This window comes from Leptonychotes weddellii, chromosome 7 (assembly GCF_054177405.1).
Source record: "Leptonychotes weddellii isolate Sample4059 chromosome 7, ASM5417740v2, whole genome shotgun sequence".
Taxonomy (NCBI): Eukaryota; Metazoa; Chordata; class Mammalia; order Carnivora; family Phocidae; genus Leptonychotes; species Leptonychotes weddellii.
The window spans coordinates 117,695,411-117,720,246 of record NC_138375.1 but is presented as its reverse complement, the minus strand read 5'-3'; the positions used below and the strand labels follow the sequence as shown (position 1 = coordinate 117,720,246).

The 24,836-nt window shown below is 35.9% G+C and overlaps 1 protein-coding gene across 9 annotated transcripts in view; it reads right to left on the bottom strand.

Annotated features, from left to right (window-relative positions):
* Window positions 1-24,836, bottom strand: part of RAPGEF6 (Rap guanine nucleotide exchange factor 6) — a 194,369-nt gene that overhangs the window by 35,820 nt on the left and 133,713 nt on the right. For all 9 annotated transcript variants that reach the window (XM_006727876.3, XM_006727878.3, XM_006727877.3 and 6 more), the window contains 4 exons: window positions 20,886-21,126; window positions 14,172-14,329; window positions 9,055-9,295; window positions 6,471-6,854 (listed from right to left, as the gene is read on the bottom strand). In XM_006727876.3, coding sequence (XP_006727939.2) covers window positions 6,471-6,854; window positions 9,055-9,295; window positions 14,172-14,329; window positions 20,886-21,126 — 1,024 coding nt within the window. The remainder of the gene's footprint in view (window positions 1-6,470; window positions 6,855-9,054; window positions 9,296-14,171; window positions 14,330-20,885; window positions 21,127-24,836) is intronic.

The window sequence follows — 24,836 nt, the reverse complement described above, 5'->3', positions numbered from 1 at the left end:
GAAATGGACAGAGCTAAAAAGGATTAGAGAGAAAATAATGGATATGAAAGACAAAAGAGATAAAAAATGTTCAATAACTGGTATCCTCGAAGAAGGAAAAACAATGGAACTGAAAAACTATTCAAAGGTAGAACTTGAGAAAACTACAGAAACAAATCAATCTACAGAGTGAATAGGCACCACAGTTCTAGAGAGCTAGATATAGAACTGAAGAGATGTAGAAACACAGATGTAAAGGTAAATGACTTCAGAGACAAAGACAGGATATGCGGAATAATCTCAGAAATTTGCAGCTACATAAAATGCTAGTTATGGAGCCAATGTCTAGGAAGTTACCAAGAAATAACCCATGAGACAAGAATTTTAAAGCTAAAGTGTCACTGAAGTTCCCAGACAAAAATAGACATTTTGGATACATTCAGCAAATAGAATTTCTACAAGACCTTCTTCATGAAATGACTAGATGACAAATTTCAACCAAGATTTGATTAGAGAGAGTGATGTTAGCATCATGGCAGCCTAAGACATCTCTTGTTTTTACCGCCCCCCCCATCCCAACAACACAAATCTAGCATCTATCCATGAACAACAGTGCCTCTGTGGAAGCTGTGGGACCCAGCACCACATGCCAAGGGGCATGGGGAAAAAAAAGCCTTGCCTCTAAGTATATTGGGTATTAGGCAGATAACTTCGGTACTGGTTCTGGAACCTACAGGAGACTGTTAAGTGGTTCTTACCCCTATTGACTGTGATCTGGGAATGCCTGCAGAACAAGGACTTAGTCACCTAAAGAAAAGAGAGCATTTGTGGAAGTCCAGATTTCCAGAAGAAAAGTTCTAGCACTCGGCTGGACTAAAACAAAACAACAACAAAATAGAGTTTGGATGCACTTAAGTAGGTAAATAGTTTGATTTTGCTGGCATCACGTCTCCCCAAAGGCAGCACAGTTGAAAGCTAAACTAGACAGCTGGTGATTTCTCCCACAGAGGAGAAGGAGAACTGGTAAGTACATGCCTGGTTTCCCTAATTGCGTAGGATGCTATCAAAGACGCTAACTTCACTCTTGTATCATTCAGATCCAGAACATCCATTAAAGTGGGAGCTCCATGACAGGGGTGAGGGAGCAGAACTGGAGCATAGCATATAAGATTCCTGGAGGACATTAAAGGAACGTAGATCCTGCTGATTGCTTGTGGACTCCAACAGGAGTCAGACCAGGGGCCACAGGGAACATCTCATCTCTCACCTGCAGATACCCCCAAATGACCCACTGGCACCTGCACTGCACCATGCACCCAACGCATACCCCCACATCCCTCTTCCACTCTGCTGCTGGCTCCTTGTCCAAGGTCCTGAGAACAAGCTCTGGTAAAGAAGGAACACAGAAAATGGGATAGAGTCTGTGGGCAAAGGAGAAACCACAAACTTGAACTGTAGCACCACCTTCAGGAAAACAGAAGAGAAGCCATCAGCAGATGACAGGGTATATTGGAGGATACAGAGAAGATAAACTTTAGAATCCTCTCACAAGACGGAGGGGCACCTGGGTGGCTCAGTCTGTTAAGCGTCTGCCTTTTGCTCAGGTCATGATCCCAGGGTCCTGGGGTCGAGCCCTGTGTGGGGCAGGGAGCCTTGCTTCTCCCTCTGCCTCTGCTGGCAGCTCCCCCTCCCTGTGTGCACACGCTTTCTGTGTCAAATAAAATCTTAAAAAAAAAAAAAGAAAAAAGAAAAAGCATGGAGCAGGTATATCCATGCAATATCCAAGAAAGTCTTAGAATCTATAGCAAGACTGCTAAAGGTTCCCCACCCCCCCGCCCCACCCTGCTCACTCTAAAGACTGCTAGTAAAAACTGGGAGGGGGTGACTGCTACTTTAAATGAAAAAAACAAGAACAAAAACAAATCAGGGAACCATGACATCACCAAAGTTCACAATAATCCTCTAGTAACCAAACCCGAAGACATGGAGATCTACAGTTTACCTGATAAAGAATTCAAAATAGCTGTTTTAATGAAATTCAATGAGCTACAAGAAAATTCAGAAAGATAATTCAATGAAAACAGGAAAACAATACATGATCAAAACGAGAAATTCAACAAAGATACAAAAATCACAAAAAAGAACCTTACGGATATTTTGGAACTAAAGAACTCAATGAACAGAATAAAATAAAATGTCACAGAGACCATCAACATCAGAGTAGATGAAAGAAGAGAGAATCAGTGAGAGAAAGAATAGGAACTCTGAAGTAACCCAGTTTGAGGGGGGGAAAAAAAAGAATGAACAGGAGTGAAAGAAGCCTACGTGGTCCATGGAAGCACCAAAAAACCCAAATATCCGACTGGAATTCCACAAGGGGAAGAGACACAGAAGGAGGCAGAAAGCCTATTTAAAGAAATATGGCTGAGAACTTTCCAAGCCTAGGAAGAGATCTGGGCATTCAAGTTTATGAAGCTAACTGATTACCCCATTACTTCAATTCAAAACAACTTTCTCCAAGACTCATTGTAAGAAAACTGTCAAAAATTAAAGACAAAGAAAATTCTAAAGGCAGCAAAAGAAAAAAAGACGAAAACCCACAAAGGAACATCCATTAGGCTGTAAGCAGATTTTCTCAGCAGAAAACTTACAGGCCAGGAGAGTGGGATGATATATTCAAAATGCTGAAAGAAAAAAATTGTCAAACGAGGACACTATCCGGCGTTATCCTGAGAAATGAAGGACCTTCCCAGGAAAACAAAAGCTGAGGGAATTTATCACCATTACACCTGCCTTACAAGAAACACGGAAAGGAGTTCTTTGAACTGAAATGATGTTAAATAGTAACATGAAAACATATAAAAATACACATCGTGATAAAGTTCAATACATTGTTAAATTCAGATAACTTTTTTTAAAAAAAGATTTTATTAATTTATTTGACACAGAGAGAGAGAGCACAAGGTGGGGGGAGCGGCAGAGGGAGAGGGAGAAACAGACTCCCCGCTGAACAGGGAGCCTGATGTGCAGCTCTATCCCAGGACCCTGGGATCATGATCTGAGCTGAAGGCAGACACTTAACCGACTGAGCCACCCAGGCGCCCCAAATTCAGATAACTCTTAATAGTATAGTATGATGGTGCCTTAACCACTTAACTAGAGAATAAAGCTTAAAGGACAACAAAATGACAACAGCTACTATCATTTGTTAAGGAATACACAATATAAAAAGACAAATTCTGACACTGAAAACATAAAAGGGCAGGGAATAAAAGGGTAGAGTTTTGCATGTGATTAAAGTTGGTATCAGCATGAAACAGTTACGTTTCATGTAAGGCTCATGGTAACCTCAAGGCAAATACCTACAGTAGACTCACAAAAGACAAAGAAAAGGGAATCAGAGCATTTCAGCACAGATGACCAGCAATTCACAAAAACACAAGAGAGTAAAAATGAAACAAGGGAACTACAAAACAGCTAGAAACCAGGAACAGGGCAGTAATAAAAGTCCTTGCAAATAAACAGTCTAAATGTAAACTGACTTCTCCTATCAAAAGGCACAGAATGGGTGGATGAATAAAAAAACAAGACCCAACTATATGCTGCCTACAGAAGACTCACTTCAGCTTAAAGGACACACATAAGCTCAAAGTGAAAGGATGGAAAAAATAATCCACACAAACAGAAACCAGGAGAGAGCAGGGGAAGCTAGATTTATATCAGACAAAATGGACTTTAAGCCAAAATGGTAAAAGACAAAGGAGGTCATTATATAATGATAAAGGGTCAACTCATCAAGAAAACATAAAAATCATGAATATACATATGCCCAACATTTCAGCACATAACCGTATTAAGCAAACAGTAACAGAGCTGAAGGAAGAAACAGAAAACAATGCATCAGTAGGGGACTGCAATACACCACTTTCAGCAATGGATGAATTACCTAGACAGAAAATCAATAAATGGACTTGAACCATACTTTAGACCAAATGGACCTAACAAATATATACATGACAGTCCTTTCACCATTAGCAGAATACACACTCTTCTCAAGCATAAATGGAACATTCTCCAGGAGAGATTATAAAATAAACCACAAAAGTCTTGGAATATGTAAGACTGAAATCATGTCAAGTATTTTTTTCTGACCACACTGGTGTGAAACTAGGAAGTAACAAGAGGAAAATGGGAAAATCTACAAATAGAAATTAAACAACACTCCCTTGAACAACCAATGGGTCAAAAAAAAAAAAAATCAAAAGGGAAATAACTATCTTTCAACAAACGAAAATGGATACACAACATAACAAAACCTATGGGATGCTGCAAAAACTATTTCCAAGACAGAATTTTAGTAATAATTTTCTTTATTAAGCAAGAGAAATTATCCAGCTTTTCACATCAAAGAACTAGCAAAAGAAGAAACTCAGCCCAAAGTTAGGAAAAGGAAGGAAATAACAAAGATCAGAGCAGAAAGGTATCAAATAAAGGCCAGAAAAATAAAAAAGATGAAACTAAGAAGTGGTTTTTCGAAATGATTAACAAAATTGACAAACCTTTAGCTAGACTAAGAAAAATAACTCAAATAAATATTACTACCTAATTCTAGGCAGAACTGACTGATTCACTTTTGTCACCTCTGCTGTAAAGTATGTTATATATAAAGTTATATATAACTTTATATGTAGTTATAGTCTTTGATATACTTTGAGAAAACAAAGCAATTAATTTTACAGGAACTACTGAATATGTGTAATGTGTATAATAAAATGTTCTTTAAAACAAAACAAACCTGGGGCACCTGCGTGGCTCAGTCTGTTAAGCGTCTGCCTTCGGCTCGGGTCACGATCCCAGGGTCCTGGGATCGAGTCCCACATCAGGCTTTCTGCTTGGTGGGGAGTCTGCTTCTCCCTCTACCCCTCTCCCCCGCTTCTGAGCTCTCTCTCTCAAATAAATAAAATATTTAAATAAATAAACCAAAACAAACCTTTAACCAGATACCCATCTTTCCTTCTTTCGAATCACTTTCCTTGGCTTTAATGACACAATCGTAACTGTGCTGTTCTATTATTTCTTGTATTTGTCCCCTATCTCTTTGGCTCGACTCTCTTCTTCACCCCTATACTTAGGATGGTCACTGGTTATAGCTCTTAAACCCTCCACCATTTATTTTTTTTTACACTCTCTTTTTACACAGAGATCTCTCTTGTCAATCAGGTTTTTTTTCCACAGACTACTCCAAAACTGAGCCTGTAACTTTCAAATTCTCTAACTTTATCCTTCCTACACAGTTTCAATTTCTAGCATTCCAAGTGTTTATCAATGGCATCTTTGTTCCCTTGTTCTAGACTCAGCTGTTAAAAACAGTGAAGTAGGTGGCGTGATTCCTGCATTTTATAGATGAAAAAAAAAGGTCTTCAATTTTCTACTGACACACTGCTACTACACTGGAGTCAGGACTCAGACACACGTGCAGCTGTTCTAAAGGTTAATGCTCATCTCTGTTCAATACTCCTAAAATCAAACAAACAAAAACCACACAAACAAACAAGAACTCCTTCTAAAGCATCTATTTCAAGTGCACCCACTGGTTACCTTCATAAAGGAGTTTCTTATTACCATGACAGATTTATGATTATAAGGATTCCAATTCTACCTCATGTGAGCCTAGAACAAGTCATTATTAAATTCTGTGGGGGGCATACATAGATGGGATTAAGACGTAATTATGCTGCTATATACAAGCATGTGGCCTCATAAATGGACAAAACTACAACTACCCTCCACCTTTAAAATTAGACTTCCTTTAGGAGGAATCCCTTTACTCATCAGCACTATACTAGGGGAGGGTCAGAAAATACATTACCTAGGTTATCCAATCTAGCCAATCATAGTGAGTGGGGGGAAGAAAGAGTCCCAGGACATGTAACCATCCACACTTCCTGGACTTAGAGACTGTGAATTTTTATAATTCTAATTCTACAGCCTATTGTGCTTGAGCAACAACACATCCAGTGATACCTCGTGCAGTGTCTGTTAAACAAATCAGTACTCACCAAATGGCTGCCATTATTATTTACTGTTGTTGTTGCTATTGTTTCAAAATAGCAATTTTAGGTTGGAGCAGTGATACAGACTGATTTTTCAGTGCCAAATCACAGTGAGGCAGATACGGAAAGATGCACAGTATAGAAGTCTGATGATAAAAACCACCCGTTGGCCATACATCCAAAGAGGGTATAATCCATTAAAGGGGGAGAAAGGAAGAAAAATGGGAAGGCAATGGACCCTATTCAGCAAAAGAAATGTTTAAATGAAAGATGGCAGAAACAGAAAGTGAAGAAACCACTATCACCAGAATGGAAAATATATGAAATCTAACAATACTTTAAAAGTCTATTGATTGGACTTTTCTTCTAGTCACTTAACACCTATGCAAAAAATCAGCTTCATGTCTAAACTATACACAAATATTTATACAAACTTACCTTATTATTGCAAACATGGAATTGAAGTTCTTACATTCTCGACAATGAAGTGCAATTTTAATAAAATGCTTAATAATCTTCATTCGTTTCAGCTGATTCGATTCAGTTAAAATCTCTGAGGCAACCCAGAATGTCTCCTGGTTAACAATGTCCTCAAACTCTTTTAAGTGAGTATTTCCTGTTTTGGAATCTAACTTAAAAAGGTCATCAATGTATTCAGTAGGCTCAATATTACGAAACAAATCAAAGTCCCTCATTGACAGCTGAGTGGCCACCTCAATGGTACTGAGCTGCAGCATGGAGAGTTGGCTTTCCTTAACTAGTTCTTGAGCATCTTCATCTGAACATAAGGTTTCTGTTTCCATGTTATTTTTTAAATAATACCTAAAAGAAAAAAATTGTTTTTGTAAGTCATTTCACATTTATAAAGAGCACTTTATGACCACTGTCAAAATGTCATTATATGGTTGATAACATTTTGTCAAAAACATCATAATATTCATTTAAAGTTGAAATGGAAAATTAACACTGTAAATGAAAAGACTTTAAAGAAGTTATCCTGTTATTCCACCGTTTTACATCTATTACTTTAAAGAGTAAAAATAATGTTGATAATGCTGTGAACTTAACCATTTTATGAAACTACTCACATAATGCGTCAACAACTGTGTGTGTGTTCTTGCGGATAAAAGCTCTAAGAGGCCTATATGAAGGAAGCTGATGCATAGTAGATATTGTATCAGTATTTGTTCATGGACAGCATGAATGAACATCTGAATCAAGACTGTTTACACTTCTATTCAGAAGTTGTTCTTACACTCATTTTCTTCATTTCTGAATTCCCAAGAGAAGCAAAGAAGAATAAAACCGGTAAAGGAGAGGAAAAACCTCTCCACTAATGAATTCTCCCTTGTTAAATACAAAACTTTATTCCAGCAAATGGCACTGATCAGCAACCATAAAAGAGACCCTCATTTTCTTATTTTTATACCAACAATTCTTTAACATTTAAAAGGACAAGTTTCACCTCTGGGAAATATCTTGTATAGGGCTGGTGCTGGGGACAAAAAAGGTAACATACTTGTCATCTGTGGCTTTTAGTTCATTCTTTTCTAATATACAACTTGATCCCAGCCCAAGTTTGTGTCCATCTATTTTTTATTATCAAGCAACTATACCTTGTTTTCTTCTGTGTGCATACTGTTCACATGCCTAAAAGAACACTATAAATGTGCTGAGACCCATTACACTAGTTAATAAAATTCTATCTAACATTTATAGGGTGGGCTAACTCATTCATTCTTATAACATTCCTATGTGGTAGGTTCTATTATCATCATCCCCATTTTTTTAAAGAGAAAAGGCAGAGAGAAACCAAAGAACTCGCTCTGGTCACACAGACAGAGCTGGGACTTACCCAGACTGCTGAGCACTCTGGCTCCAGGGTCTATGCTCTTAAGCACTATGCATAGCTAGCAAGGCAGAGTTAATCCATTCTCTCTTACCAGTAACCATGAGTAGTCATTTTAAGGTTTCTTTTTTTTTTTTTTAAGATTTTATTTATTTGAGAGAGAATGAGATAGAGAGAGCATGAGAGGGGGGAGGGTCAGAGGGAGAAGCAGACTCCCTGCTGAGCAGGGAGCCCGACGCAGGACTCGATCCGAGGACTCCAGGATCATGACCTGAGCCGAAGGCAGTCGCTTAACCAACTGAGCCAGCCAGGTGCCCCCATTTTAACGTTTCTAGGATCTTAACTCTATATATGAATTTAGGCTCACTAAAAAGAACATGTTATTCTCAGAGAAAATCACAAGAGTTAACAACAAATGTACTATAGAAACAATCTTCTAGTTGATCAAATAATATTCAAAGCACATTTAAAAAATTTTTAAAAACATTTTTGCATATTCACAGTAGGAAAACTGCTTAGAAAAAAAACTGTAAAAATTACGCCCTCTTTTGCCCAGAGTACATTTTAGTCATACTAAAAACAAATTTGTAATTTAACACATACATACTCAGATACATATAAAGATATATATCATTTGGTTTCCTCTCTAAAATATGGATTGGACTACACCAGTGGTTCTAAGAATTTGTTTAGCAGGAGGGCTAAAATATTTTAGCAAATTGTCTTCCCTTTCCTTCTCCCACTTTCAGGTAGTCCTTATGAGTGCTAACACTCTGAGATTCCATTTACATAATTATGGCGACAAAGCTGAAAAAAAGAGAAATCCTGCTTTAATTTTAGAGAAAATTCAGTGACCCTAAGACATGATGTTTCTACTTAATATATGTTTTTACACACAATCTTCAAAAACACATCTAGATAAAGGGTACTAAGGTGTATAAAAACTTTGTTATATAATAAATAACTCGTGGAGATGAAAACTACAGCATAGGAAATATAGTCAATAATCTTGTAATAACACTGTATGGTGACTACAGTTTTCATGCTGAGCACGGAATAACACAGAACTATCAAACATGCTGTATACCTGAAACTAATACATCATTGCAGGTTAATTATACAATTAAAAAAAAAAATCTAGAATTAAGTACATTCATTAATAAGCACATTTACCTTCCATTGAGCTGAATTCTATCAGCTAATTTGGAGAATTGGTCTGGAAGTCTTCTCTGTTTTATGACACCCTCAGGAGTAACAGAAACTTCACAGAGAGAATATGTGTCGGAAGCACCCGTCAAACCAAATTCATGAACAGCATGACAAACAACTTCTTTAGCTGTAGTGTCTTTACTGATGATAATGTAGCAACTTTGTTGATCTGCTTTGAAAACTCTTATAACTTGATCAGGAATATCTATATAAATACAAAAGTGTGCCTTGTTATTTTCAAAACAATTCAACTCTTCAAAAAGCAATTTAGAACAAAAAGATCCCTCTGGACAATGATATATACCTATCTATTTCAGGAGGTTAATAGAAATCACTGTTGCATTTATTGATAAATGACTGTATCTACCTTTTCAGGTGACAAAATACTAATATATGTTCAGAGAAAAACAAACACAAAAAGATAAACATTATGATTTGGAAGCCACAATATATTTTATTTATTACAAACTTTGATGTCCTTAAATACTCTTCGACAAAACAATTTTTAAGAGAGGCATAGGACTCCATAATATGTATTTTATATTTTTAAGTTATCCAAACCTTTAATGACAGACACTTAGGTTGCATATCTTCTATATAACACTGTGATGACTAATACCCCTTTCCCCCTCCCTGGTAGATAAACCTTTGTAGGCAATCTGATTATTTCCCCAGAGAAAATCTAGAAGGAGGGGGGTGTGGGAGGGGAGAAAGAGAGAGAGGATTTGTTGAGTTAGAGGGAGGGCAGGCATATTTGTAAGCTTTTTGAAATATACTGCCAAAATGTTCTCCAGAGAGGTTATAATATTTTACTATGCTAGAATGTAAAGAGAGCAATTTTAATCACATTCTTATCAAACTGCTCATTACAATTTTTTTTCATTTTCAAATTCCTATGCTTTTCCTCCCTCTAAAAATATGTCATTATCTTACATTTCATTTCTTTGATTACTGGTGAGAGTCACTAGTTTAATGAGCAATTAATATTCCTTCTTTTTAAAAATACTTTGATATTCTTTATGCTTTTTCCTACTGAATTATACTAGATACCAACACTCAGTCTACTATACAGTGGCATATGTTTTCCTATTTTTATATTTATTTAACACAGGAAAGTTTAAAATATTCAGGGATCTCTGCTCTCAGTAGACATCCTAATTCAAGATATGCACAGTAAGTAATGATATCTCCCTCCCTCATTCTACCTTGTTTTATTCTGTTACACTGCATTGGCTAAAACTTCCCAAACAATGTTCAATATGATGACCCTGGGCTAATTTTTAATAGTATTCAATGTAAGTAAAAATAAATTTGACAGCATGAACACAGGGTATATTTCCCCCTAATATTTCCTAATATTAATTATAAATATTCTGAATATTAATATCTAATATTTACCAATTTCCTGATAATAAACCATTGTTACAAAAATTTTGTTCTTTAAATTAGAAAAAATGTATTATTTGTGGGGTTTCCTGGTAAGGACTGTAATTGGATTGGGAGATTTGGGTGGCTCAAGTAATTATATATGGTTTGTCTAGCACTATCTTATTAGCATTACATACATTACTAACTTTTAGAGATGAAGAAAAATCACAAATTTGTCTCAAAGCCATCTCAAGTACAATTCTGGCTAAAGGAAACAAAAGAGTAATGAAAGAGATATGGCAGAAGATAATTTCACAGAATAAGGTACTACTCTGAGGCTCATGGCACAGAGACTCCCAAGACTGGAGGATTCAACTAAGCATATAGGAATGCCTAGGGAACAGAGTCTCAAGTGTTCTAGGTCCACTGTCAAGTTGGAAGCAGAAGGCATCATATATTCAGTCAAGTCCCTTTCGTAAGATGTATGCACCAAATGACCTTTCTTAATGTATGCAAATATTTGAGTCACCAAAAGCCTCTTTTTCATTATCATCTTACTTAAAAAAAGTCCCATCTTTAGTGTATTATTGGGGTCAGTACCTGCATCCTTCAAGTATGTTATTTCTTTATTTTATTCAGGAGGATTATAGTTAGCATTCTAGAAATTCTGCCTTTGGGTTGAAAGTCTAGATACTGGAGATTCTTTTCCTTAAATTCATTTACCTGTTACATAAGATTTTTTTTAATGAAATGAGAAGCATAAGACTAATAAATGCTCTAGTCCTCCAAGATTCTTTTTAAATGTCTCTTTTTTCCTTAGGAGGTTATATTTTTATGTGCATTTTAGTTTCATGCCTAAAATTTGAGATGATCATTTTCCCTTGATTCAATTTTATTCTAACCTCATGTCTACCATTCATCTGATCATTTAACATTTGAGGATCTTCCCTGTGTTAAGTATTACTTTTGACATATATGTCCTTCTAACAACAAACATGTTGGTGAAGAATATGTTTTATATGTCACAATTTTAAAAGAGAAAAAAATTTTACTGTGACAGTGGTAACAGTGCAAAGAAATGTTTTCCTCCAGTGTTTTTCCAAATCATTTTCCAGACTCGTACTTATCGCACCTTGGCAAATTAATCAGGGTTGAGGTAGTAGGGTGCCCTTTGGATAATCCCTTCTATGGATCTATTCTAGAGGTACCCATTCATCATGTCGAGATCCCTCTTATATGATGTGATTATGTAACAGTTTGGCCTTCTCATGGGAAACAAATGGCTTTAACAGAGTATGACTTTCTTTTACACTGTAAAAGACTGCCATAAATGTGCTTTCATAAAGGTGCACATTTTGGGGTTTAAAAATATAATTTGTAAGTTAAATACCTATCTTATACGTGCTCTTTTATTTTGCTGGTACGGACACAGGCTGCAGACTGAGTTTGCAGATGGACCCTCTCTGAATAGTTTTTATAAGAGCATCTTTGGCTCTTCCATCTTTCAATGAGCGAACTGTGCAATCAATCAAATTGACTAGCACTTCCTCTTTAAAAAATCTAAATTTCAGTGCAATGGCCCTTACAGTTTCTAAATTTTAGTAAATTCCAACTTCTTCCCTTTGTTCCCCCAGCTAAATCCCCCAAGTGACTGCTCTCTGTCCTTCTCCCTACAACCATCCCTTATATCCTCACCCCCACTTCTAGATAATGCCACCGACAAAAATGCAGCCATAAACATCATTTATTTTATATCACCTGTCCCTAAATACTCATCTTATGCAAGTATGCATACTTAGTTTGTGCTCTGGTAGTGTAATAATATTTCATTTGTGAACATATTGCTGTGGGACACACACAGAGACATGAAAATAAATTCCCATGCTCCTACTGGAAAGCAATATAAGACAGACAATGAAAATGTGCTAAAGATTTCTGGGAAAGGAGGGACTGCCTTCCCAGATAAGGTAACATTTGAGCTATGACGGAACAAGAAAAAATTCATGGGATATGCAGGGAGAGAACACCAAAGGTGGCAAACAGCACAGGCAAAGAAATCACAGTTGTGAAGGTACATACCACACTCAGGAAAGAGAGAGGAGGTGAGAGTGGGAGAATGGCAGAAGAGAAGGCTAGAAAGGGGGTTTACAATCATGCTGTGAAAACTGGACATTAACAATTATTATGTTATTGTTGTAATGTTACAAATCCATTCTGCCTTGTCATGATGGGGTTGAGACTCTGCAAACCTCATTCTTCTTTGCCAACTGGCCACCTCTTAAGTTATGCCAAAAAGGGGCACCAAAAGCAACTGTTGGGTTAAAGGAAGAAAAGCCTTGCTGCTTTACGTTTCTTCTTGTGGGCTTTTTCTTCCTGTACCACTCCAGCAACACTTCTTCACCCTGTGGTGGCATTTCTTTCATGTACCAGAAGATGAATCCAGTTTGCACTTTTCCTACCCTTGTTAGTGCTTGCTTCTTTACCATTTTAGGTAAATAGTTAACGTTACACCTTGACAACAATCCCTTTTACTAAATTCTGATTAAGTATCTAGAGTGGTTTCTATCTTATGACTGAACCCTGACTAACATAAAAATCACTAGAAATTCCTAAAGCGAAGTAATGACTCATTAAAATCTTTGTTATAGAAAGAACACTGGTAGTCACATAAAGAGAAGGATGTGTCAAAGACAGATTACTGGGTTTTGTACTCGCTAATAATTAAGAGGCAATTGAAATTTTTAAAAAACCCAATGTACAGAATGAATTTCACTGAACTGTGTTTTTATGTTACGTCCAGTTTTTACTCAAGTTGCTATAATGAAACATAAACCTAACTATTACACTTATATTCCCTCCTAATACTGAGATTCATGTAATTGAGTTTCCTCCCTTTTGATACTTAGGGGCTTCAGCATGAAAACTGAAGCTGAATCACGACACCAATCTCTGTAGAGCTACCTTTTTTCTCTCTTCTCCTTGGACCCAATTACACATCTCAGTTTTAGTTGTGTCTTTTACATACCATTTTACATTTCATTTGAGATGAAAGTCATCTCAAATCCTTTCAAGTGACAGACAGATGTACAAATAATTCTTAAAGTTTTTCTTCCTTGTAATGAAATTTTATATTATACTGTTAAGTAACAATTTCTGCCCCTGGGCATGAATAGATGCAGAAAAATTATCTTGATGTCCCATATGACGTTTAAACCCAAAATTTGAACACAAATGAAAAGATGCTATAGTATATTTAATTAATAATACATGACAATAAAACAACTTTAGCTTCAGGTGCTGGGGGAAAAGTCAGTGTTTCCAGAAAATTACTAACACATTTCAGTACACCACAGAGGAAGTTAAGTGAGGCCACTGAGACTACAATAAATTCCCTTATCCTTTTCCACACCCTGGATAACTCGCTTCTTGACTGAGAAGGAGCATCCCTGCTTTCATTCTACTGCCCTAAGGGTTACCAAAAGATACCTAAATGCAATCTCTTTTCTATGTACTTCTATTTCATATTGTAGCAAGTACCATTCCAGCTTATACAAAAAGACACAATATTCTCTTTAGATTTTTGCAGTAAGTCATAACCTTGAGATAAGAGAAGAGGGATTCAAGCAAATCTACTATTTGATACACAAGGCTCAACCACCTAATTTGTCACTTTAGTACCAATATGGCTATATGAAATCACAAACAAAAATTACCTGAAGGATTAGAAAAATCCAACATGCTGGTGGTAGGCTGCAGGAGATCAGGGCTGCTGGATGAGAGTGTTCCAGGAATAGGCATTATAGCCAGACTGTGCCTGCAGTGCCTTGTTCCTACAATGCTGTCGTCTTGTGACTGGCTCAGGCCTCCGTCACTTCAAAATAATGGCACAAAAAGTATTTGAGAATTCTGAATGGCAAACATTTCTTTCCTCTGTATACTGAGGCATAATAAGACCAATTCAAAGTGGTGACTTAAAAAATTATATAGATTACAGCAGTTAAAAAAAATAGGACAACTATAATAATGAAGACACTCAAAATTTACTTACGCTAAAAATTTAACTTATACATCTAAGTAATTCTACTACATCATAAAAAAAGTCATACTGAGTTTCTGTTGGTTTTGGTAGAGAAATTAAGCCTGAATGTTTAGGGAGCCTTTAAGATCATCCAGTTTTGGCAGACACTAATATATGTATCCAACAATGTATAACCACACCATAGCAAAGTCTGCAATCTCAACATAATAGGTTTGTGATCTTCTGGGCAAAGGACTGTTGGGTCTAAACCCAAACCAAAAAAAACCCAGCAGGTTGTAGAAAACAAAGGGGCCAGGTCCAAGTGACAAAGTAAGAGAAGTCTTTAAACATATGAACAATCTGAGAACTGCCCAAACCAGTGATAATGTGGAAAAGATAACAGGAAGATGGAACACAGAAGAACAGTGAACACTGGGTACACGTGACAAGTAGAAAGAAGAAAAAGAGGACCACAAATCAAAATAGAGAAAAAAGAATTTTACATCTTTTAAGTTTATTCTAAGGCCACATTATTTCTTGTGTGATATCTCAAGTCTTAATTATTTGGCTATTCCCTAGATGAGAACATCAAAACCATAGCAGAAAGCAAGTCATCTAAAGTTAATTCCCCTCAAAGGTTTCAAAAATATCAATTAAATGGCCATATTTAAGCAAATAAAACATCCCTCTTTTAAACTACACTACTTTAAAGGTTGAGAAGCCAGCCCCCAACCCAGCAGGGGTGTGGGACCCGGGATCCAATTTATGGCTTCCTGCCTGGCTCCAGAGGGTACAACAACTTCCTAGGCCTGTTTTCTAGGCTTCTGAGAAAGCACAGGACGAGCAAGACCTGCCACAGTGCACCTGTACCTTCTCAGGCCCCAGAGAGGCTCTGGGCTTGAAGACTGGGAAAGGGGGAAGGGAGTGTCTTCCTTACTTGGGAAGTCAGCATAAGGCCTAGCAAGGCCACCGTGACTCCACACCCCAGAATTTCATTCATTACAGATAATAGCTGCATTACTGCCAAATGACCTTATAATAACCCTGTGTACCTTTGAAAAGATTTATGGTTTTGAATTACTGCTTTTTATAACATTTGTTATATTTAAGTTATACTTAATGAGAAAAATACTTTAAAGGTGTTACACAGGCAGCTCTAAATCCATCTAAGAGAAAAAATTAAAAGAAACTTAACTCTGTCATTTAAACTTTAGATACCCCAAAAAGTCCTACAAAACATAGGATAAATGAAGCAGTCCTACACAAACACAGGACAGCAATGAAAAAGATTTCCATTAGCATCAACGACCAAAACACCATTTATTTCTAAGAGTTAAACCAATCCTTTAGGTTAACATTAATTCTCATCTGTTTTATTCAATGTAGTATTCTATCCAGTTACCTGTTACACATACAGAGGTGTCAAAGAATACTTACCTGTTACCATGGAATGGATTAAATGAGTGGTATGGGATACATCCAGAGTATGTTAGGAGTAAAAAATAGGACTTAGGCAGATTAGGGAACTATGCCAGATGAAGTGCAGAGGACAGTTAAATAAACAGCTAAAGGACGGCTAACAGCCACACAAGGAAGACAGAGCTAGGACAAGCAAGACTGCAGAGGAGTGAGGAAAAAGCATGAAGACATGGAAGGGAACAAAAGTAAGTGTTTCAAGAGCCAGCTATGCATATAAACTTGGGTTATTAGCTATGTGACCTCAAGGAAATTTCTTTGTTTCTGGACCTTGGTTTCCTCATCTACAAATGTGACTATTTCTCCCCCAGGGCTGCCTTAAGGATTAAATTAGGTTATGGAGGTGAATATTTTGGCACAGAGGAAAATACAATTCTAATTTTTAAGAAGACAGTAAAGTACTTTTACTAAAATTAAGAAAGAACAGTACAAACCTAGAAAGGATTTTAAGCAATTCGTATTGAAAAACAGAGAAGGCAGGGTGAATATAACAGGCACTATAGAAACAGGAAGTATTTACCTGGGGAGAGAAGGCAGTCTAATCCGACAGAAATAAAGCTAAGGAAATACAATATCTGATAAGGAATTTGTGCTTATGTTAAATTCGTTCCTTATAATTTGGTGTGCATTGCTAAAGATCAGAGCTAAATGTTTTAAGGTTAGGTATGAGAACAAAAGGAAGGCGGCTTTCACAGAAACTGTACTTATAGCTTTGTAATCTGCAACAATTTAAATTATATGGAAAATATTTTTAAATATAACAGGCTTTCTAATTTAACAGACTCGTGAAAACAAATCTGCTTATTTTTGAACACAGAGGGTCAAGTAACTGAATCCAAAGAAGCAAACTGTTAAAAAGGTTAGCCTGTCCTATTAAAAATCACAGTAGAAGCAACTTTAACAATGTTAAAAAGTTATAATTTTCTATTAAAGGGAACTGGCTGTATTAGTTGCATTAAGATGGAATTCAACATGGAGACTAAGAAAAGTGCATGAAACACTAGAAGTCCTTATCTCTCCTACTGATATTATTTAACATTACCTCTGCTTTTTAATAAGCAAAGACAGTACACTGTACAGATATAATAATGTAAAGCTGGTTACAAATTCATGGTAATTAAGGTGTGAGCATGTATAAATGAAAACTATACTAATGTCATGTACAACTCATGCTATGACATGAATGAAACAGTATCTAATTAGCAAAATATCCATGCTTTTTTGGAAGCTGAATTGATAAAGCCCATTTGCAAATAATTATGTCATTTCTTACCAAAACAGTCTCCTGAGAAGATGATGCAGTAACAGAAACAAGATAGTTTTGAAAAATTCCTCAATAATTCCCCAACACTAAATTTACTTAGAATAAAATTGTATTTTAGTTTCACATTATGAAACTAAAAAGGCTATATAAATATCAATATGCAAATAAAAAATAATTCCAATATTAAAAGCAAACAGAGTATGCTGACAAAAGATAGTGAGAAAAAGTAATTTCTGATAAGCAAACAAGACAGTCTACTTCTGGGACTGTTACAAAGAATAATATGAAGCTGTTACTTAGGCAATTTGTGATTTAAAAAAACCTAAAAGCTGAGTGATTTAAAAAAAATAGGACATCAGATTTCCTAAGTGTGAAATATTCTCAATACATTGCTATGTCTTTCACAGAGGTTATTAAAATTAGCAAATTTTTTCCACTTGTAATTTTCAGGATAATTCTTTCATTTTAAAATTATGTCACGGTTAGGGATTTGGGGAATTATCTATTCTCATCTCAACTATTTGTTCCTGCCTTCCTTTCATAATTCTTTTGCCTATCTGACAGATGTAGATACTCTTTCTTCCAGTATTTCTAAGAATGAGTGCTGCAAAAGGCGGAGACCAAGCACCCCTTCCAAAGAGCCTGACACACAGGAGACTGTCAGGATTGTGGGATTAAATTCATTAAAGTTTTTTTCTCACTTAAAAAATATTCAAAGTAGAAAAATTTAAAAATACAATGAACAAGCAAGGAAAAGAAAATTATGTGTAACACCACATCCTAGAGAAAATCACAATCAACATTTTCTCTTCTAGTTACTTTTACAGAATATAGCACAATCTATTTAACTAATCTCTTATAGCTGGACATCTAGGGTATTTCCTTTTTTGTTTCATTACAGATAATACTACTATGAGTAGTATTATCTGTATATAAATCTTCACCTAATTATTAGAAATGGAATTAATGACTCAAAGGTATGAACGTTTTTAAAACTCTAAATAAAAAAATGCCCAAATGCTTTATGGAAAGGTTACATCATTTCATATTTCCACAGCTGTCTGAGCTATCTATTTGATGTTATCAATTGGGGCCCTGACTATTCTCTTGTCAATCTATGATGAAACAAATGGTCCCCTGTTTTAAAAATAAATTGTGTATCCTTGATTACTATTGATGCAGCACAGATGATTCATGTTCTCTATTTTTCCACTGAAGTTTCAGTGATTTTTTTGTTTATTAAGTTACCTGAAAGTGCCAAGAAATAGATACATTCATTCTCAAAGCCGCTAAGCAACCAGTTTGACAAATCAGTTCTTTACGCAAAACAGGCTGCAGCAGCAGAGAACCTTTATGATTTCTATTAAAATAACCTGTTGGTTTTTGTGTTTATTTTTGGCATTTATATGTGTGAAATTATTAGCATTTTACTTCACTGAAACATATTTAGAAGAGATAGTTTAATATTAACTTCTGAAGTGCAGTGTTTTATTAATGTTTTGCATTCACAGCCAACAGTCTCCTATTGGCACAAGAAACTCAATACATCACTAAATGAAAAAAAAATTCCCTTCTCAGTTAACTATTTCTACTAGATCTTTCATTTTAGGGGGTTACCAATATAAAGAAATAACGCTTGAAAATACTCAAATGACTGCTCCTGGCTACATTAATTTCCATGACTCCCACTGTAACCAAAGACAGAATCCAAGCGTAAAACCAGTTCCCACTCCCTGAAGGAGACTGTGGAGATGAGTGAGCTGCCTGAAACTTGAATACAGCTGGTTGGAATCTGACTCTGAAAAGCTATAGTCAGTTACAATCACTATTCTCTGGTTCTAGAGAACACATGTCACAATTATACCACTGTTCAAAAATGAAAACCAGTTAAAGGAGATATATGTATTCTACACCAAATCCACCAGGGTTTCTCGCAATGGAACTCAGGGCATTACCTCCTGAGAACTCCCTTTGCGAATTCTTTCCTGCCTTCTGGTCCTCCATTCACTTCCCTTTTGCTCATTGCCTTCCTGCAGACTTGTGGTCATCCAAAACTGTCTGCCATCTTTACATTGTGAGCTAGCCCCACGTATATTCTCCTTAATTCTCACTTATGAGAGTAACACTTTTCTTACAGTGTTTGCTGTCCTGCTGTCATACTACAGTATGCTCAATATTAAAAGAACTTCGGCCATTTTAAAATTATCATTTTTATAAAACTACTTGCCTCAAGGAGAGCAGTCACTAAGAAACAATGAGTAGTAGACTTTGTAGAAATGAGTGACATTAAGAACAGAGCTCGGGATATGTCAATTCTCTGTGAGCCCCAAATTAAATGAAGAACAAATATGTTTCCTGACTGGAAGTAAGAACTCAAGAAGAAGAGCATTTTCTGATCAGGCAATCTTTGAGATTTTGAACTTTAAAAAAGTTGAGAGTTGACATTTACCTATTTCCAAGTTGCCTCCTAATTAGTGTCCTTGCTATTACTACTACACTTGTGCTGCACATTCAACCCCAAACCACCAAATACAACTAACAGAGCGTCTATGGCTCCCTCCTATGACATGATGAAGTCCGTATCTTTAGCATAATATTCAAAGTCCTTCATAACGTAGCACTTACCTAACTCTCCTGCTTCATCTCTAGATGTACACACACAAATATACTCTACCTCACCTACCAAGCTTGTTCCTTCTGCCTTTGTACATATCAAAACATTTATCACTCTGTAATGTCTGCTTTCCCTATTTAGATCATCAACTCTTGGGAGAACAAGAAACTTGCTCTATCTTTGTACAGTTCTATATTTGGACACTGTGCCTAGTGTATAATAAGTGTGTGGAAAATAAAGGGTTCGTGATATGAATTCCTTAGAGGTAGGGACTACCTCTTTTCAGCTCTATAATTATCACTGGGCATAGTGCTAGGAAGCATCAGGAGCCAAATAAATATTTTCTTTGAGTACGTTTTGCTTGAATATTCTTTTTTCTCTTTCATTCACTGTCTTAAATTATTCAACAAATATCGAGTACCTACTACGTGCTAAGTACTGAACTTGCTTAGAACTTCTGTGATTGGCTTTAAGAAGCAGATAATGTAAAATAAATAGATATAATATATGCTAGACTCTTTCCCAGTCGTGACACTTTAGTGAACTGATTCCTAAGTATTTTACAGACCTCAATTTACTTTTAAAATCTCAAAGTTTCATTCAGTTTTGGTGACATCTCAATTTAGAAACAGGAACAGATTTGATTAAAAAGGTCATTTAGAATTCAGGAAGGAATAAATAGTACAGTAAGAGAAAGATGATTTAGAAGACAAAAAAGCTAGTATCAGCAAATGTATCCCCAAGATGTCCAAATTTATAGATCAAAGGACTGAAATTAGACCAAAAACACACCAGAAAAGATTTCATAAAATAAAGGGCAGTCTTTCCTAAAATTCAAAACAAAGCTACTGGAAAAACATATAATCTAGCACTGGTAACGTTACAGAAACGATGGAAAGATACTGAGAATTTATTTTCTTATTTATGGGTTACTCACAGATTTTATGATGCACTGGTTGTATAAAAACCAAAACTGACCCCAAATTCCCTTCCCCCAGATAAAATTTTACAGGCAATAGGAAAAGGCCTACATGACGAAGATTAGCGTTACCTACCTAAACAGTTTTGGAGGTAAGATACTAAACCGTGTTTTGTCCAAAATTTTCCTGATTTTGTTTCTTCCACCTGAAACAGTATTTGCTTTTATTTTCTTATTTCCTTTCTCCTGTGATGTGTGTTCAATATCTCCTGGTACATCCTGGATTGAATGGCGATTACTTTTTTTTTCAGCAATTTTAGGAATATGAGGAATACCAGATTTTTCTTGTTCAGTCCTACTAAGTAACTCTTTGAACACTGTGGAAATAAATAAATAAACTTGTCATTTCTTTTCTTCTCATTAGCAAGATTTTATAGGAACAACAAATTTGAAAGATAAACAGTCATTTTCTACTACTTGGCCTTGCAGACTCATTCATTAAACATTATGAAATTTATACCCTTCCTTCATCAGCCATATCCACTTGTCTCTTCAGTTTTTTAAGACTTTAAGTCATCTCTATACCCATCTTGGGGTTCAAACCCATGACCCTGAGATCAAGAGTCATGTGCTCTACCAAATGAATCAGCCAAGCACCCCTAAGAATATATTCCAATTTTTTAAAAAGTAGGCTTCATGTCCAGCTTGGGGTTCGAACTCATGACCCTGAGAATAAAGAGTTGCATGCTCTACCAATGAGCCAGTGAGGCACCCCTCTCTTCAGTTTTTATAACTAACCATACTTCTGATACTGTCCAAAAGTGGTAAAAGAAAGTCACTGGCAAAAATGGAACAGAAGTGGGCAGGTAGCATGTTTGGAAAGTCCAGGGCTTCCTAATTACCAATAATTGCTATGTAATAATAATAAGCAATAAAATTGCTAATCAACTCAGATCTTATAGAAACAAGTATTTAGATTTTATTATTTACATGTTATTCCTTATCATAACATATAACATTTGAGATGAGATAGAAGTACTGCAGTCAGGTTCAGTTTTGTAAAATTTAGCCAATTAAAAAAAAATAGTTTAGCTGGACCTGTTTTTACCAGAGATAAACAGTACTAAATTTAATAATGACAATTTCCTCAAGATCACATTTATGAGAATTCTGTCACTGTTTACTCAGCTAATAAACACTCACTACAGTGGTTTGAAGCAAACAACTAATCATTCTTAGGTAACTTCATGTTAACAGGAAGACTGATGAGTTATTTCATCCTTAAGGAAAAGTGAAAGCACACTGGAAGAATTGCCTGTCTCACAATCTCTTTGCCTAGATCAGATTTTCACCTTGTGAGAGGGGCTATATCTCCTTGGGATCAGGTGAAAAAAAGACTAATCTGTGTAAGACTTTGTATCTAGTAACTAGATAACTAGTATAATTAGTAATTAGTGTCACCTTTCCCAGTTAGGATAACCTATATTACCTACGTTTCATTAACTAATGTCATGAAAAAATTTTTTGGTTGTTTTAAATATGTATTCTTAAATAAGATCAACTACTAAAGGGAAAAAACAAACAAACAAACAAAAACCTAAAAAGATAAATGCTAACACAGAAGGTAACCCCTTCCTAAAAACTCATGGTGTCTAGGAGGGTCTGAATCAAAGAAAAATGAAGCTACATATTCTTGAATATGCAGGTCTTCAGAAGGTATAGCTTTGAGTAGTACTACTTGGTACCTTTATAGAAGAAAAGCTGTAAATTGTATAAATATGCCCACTGAAAACAGAGAACTGTGATCTTTTTTTTGTTGTTCTGGGGATAACTCAACAGTTTCCTTCAACATCAAAGGAGTTACAAGTAAGATTCCAAAAGACAAAGGCTTAAAAATTAACGCATTACAACATAAAAAAGCTTGGTATTCAGTTGTAGAAGTGGACCATCTTGAAAGTTTCAACCAGGATGATATTACACCAAAGCATATTATTTTTTTTTTTTTACACCAAAGCATATTGAAAGTTTATGAAAAGCACATTTTCTGCCTTCAAAATAATGGGAAATCTTTAGAAGTCACCTTTTAAAGATATTTTGCTTGATTATAAAGCAATAAATTCCTTTTACTTTCCTTTGAAAATTATGCTTTATTTTAAGCCATGTGGTAAAGGTAAAAATGCCTTTTTGAGCTAAAATTGATATGCAGTCATGCATAAAAATATTTACTGACCTACGAAGAACATATGTTAGGCAGATTCCCCCTGTTGTAGAACAGGAAGTTTAAGATACATGGTACAGAAAGAACATAAGCTAAGGGATTAAGATAGCAGGAAAGGGAAAATCCTCCCTAATTAAGTCACTGTGTAAGAAGAGTTTAGTAAGGTGAGTAGATTTTAACTAGGCAAAGGGAGGGGAAGGAGGAATGACGCTAGGTAGAGGAAATCTCACGTTCCAAGTCCCTGTCGCAAAAGGAAACTTAAAGAAAATTAAGATGACTGGGGAACAAGGTAGACAAGGGGCCTAAAAATGCTATGGTGAGGTGTCTGAATTTTCTATGAAGAGCAACAGGAAATCTTTAAATGGGCCTCAGATATTCCTGCCTGTGGTGTACATAAGGCAACTCAAGAGCATACAAAAAAGTTTATATCCTCGCTGGACCTGTGTATAATAAAACTGTAGAGACTCTGATTTATAGATGAAGAGAAAAATAGTGAATTTTAAAAATTAGTTAAGATTCAGGACAAAAATTAATAGAAAGTGAGTAAATGTAATTACAATGCCATTAAAGAGCAATATTAAATACATGAATCAGAAATGAAGGTGCCCGATAATCATAAATCTGATTAAAGATTAAAAATTTCTCAGTCTCTACATATATGTATGTACGTTTACACACTTACACACTTACACACACACACACAAACACACCACAAGCATATAAAGTCAAAAGACAACTTGGGGAAATATCTGTTACCTTTAAGGCTAAAAAGCTACTGTCGTTTTTTTATAACACATTCACACAAATCAATGAAAAATAAGACTGTGTGAAAAAGAAATGGTAACATGTAAAAAAAGGTGCTCAACTTCTCTCATCATGAAATATGCATCACTGATGGATTCCCTGGGGAATTCTACCAAACATTCAAAGAAGAAGTAATACCTATTCTCCTGAAGCTGTTTCAAAAAATAGAAACAGAAGGAAAGCTTCCAGACTCATTCTATGAGGCCAGCATTACCTTAATCCCCCAATCAGGCAAAGACCCCCATCAAAAAAGAGAATTTCAGACCGATATCCCTGATGAATATGCATTCCAAAATCCTCAACCAAATCCTAGCTAACAGGATCCAACCATACATTAAAAGGATCATCCACCACGACCAAGTGGGATTTATCCCTGGGATGCAAGGGTGGTTCAACATTCGCAAATCAATGTGATAGAACACATTAATAAGAAGAGAGAGAAGAATCATATGGTCCTCTCAATTGATGCAGAAAAAGCATTTGACAAAATACAGCATCCTTTCCTGATTAAAACTCTTCAGACTACAGGAATAGAGGGAACATGCCTCAAGTTCATAAAATCCATCTATGAAAAACCCACAGCGAATATCATCCTCAATGGGGAAAAGCTGAGAGCCTTTCCCTTAAGATCAGGAACATAACAAGGATGCCCACTCCTGCCACTATTGTTCAACATAGTACTAGAAGTCCTAGCAACAGCAACCAGACAACAAAAAGAAATAAAAATTATTCAAAATGGCAAAGAAGTCGTCAAATTCTCTCTCTTCGCAGATGACATGATACTTTATAGGGAAAACCCAAAAGACTCCACCCCCAAATTACGAGAACTCATACAGCAATTCAGTAATGTGGCAGGATACAAAATCAATGCCCAGAAATCAGTTGCTTTCTTACACACTAACAATGCAACTGTGGAAAGAGAAATTAGAGAAACGATTACATTTATAATAGCACCAAAAACCATAAGATACCTTGGAATAAACCTAACCAAAGAGGTAAAGGATCTATACTCTAGGAACTACAAAACACTCATGAAAGAAATTGAAGAAGACACAAAAAGATGGA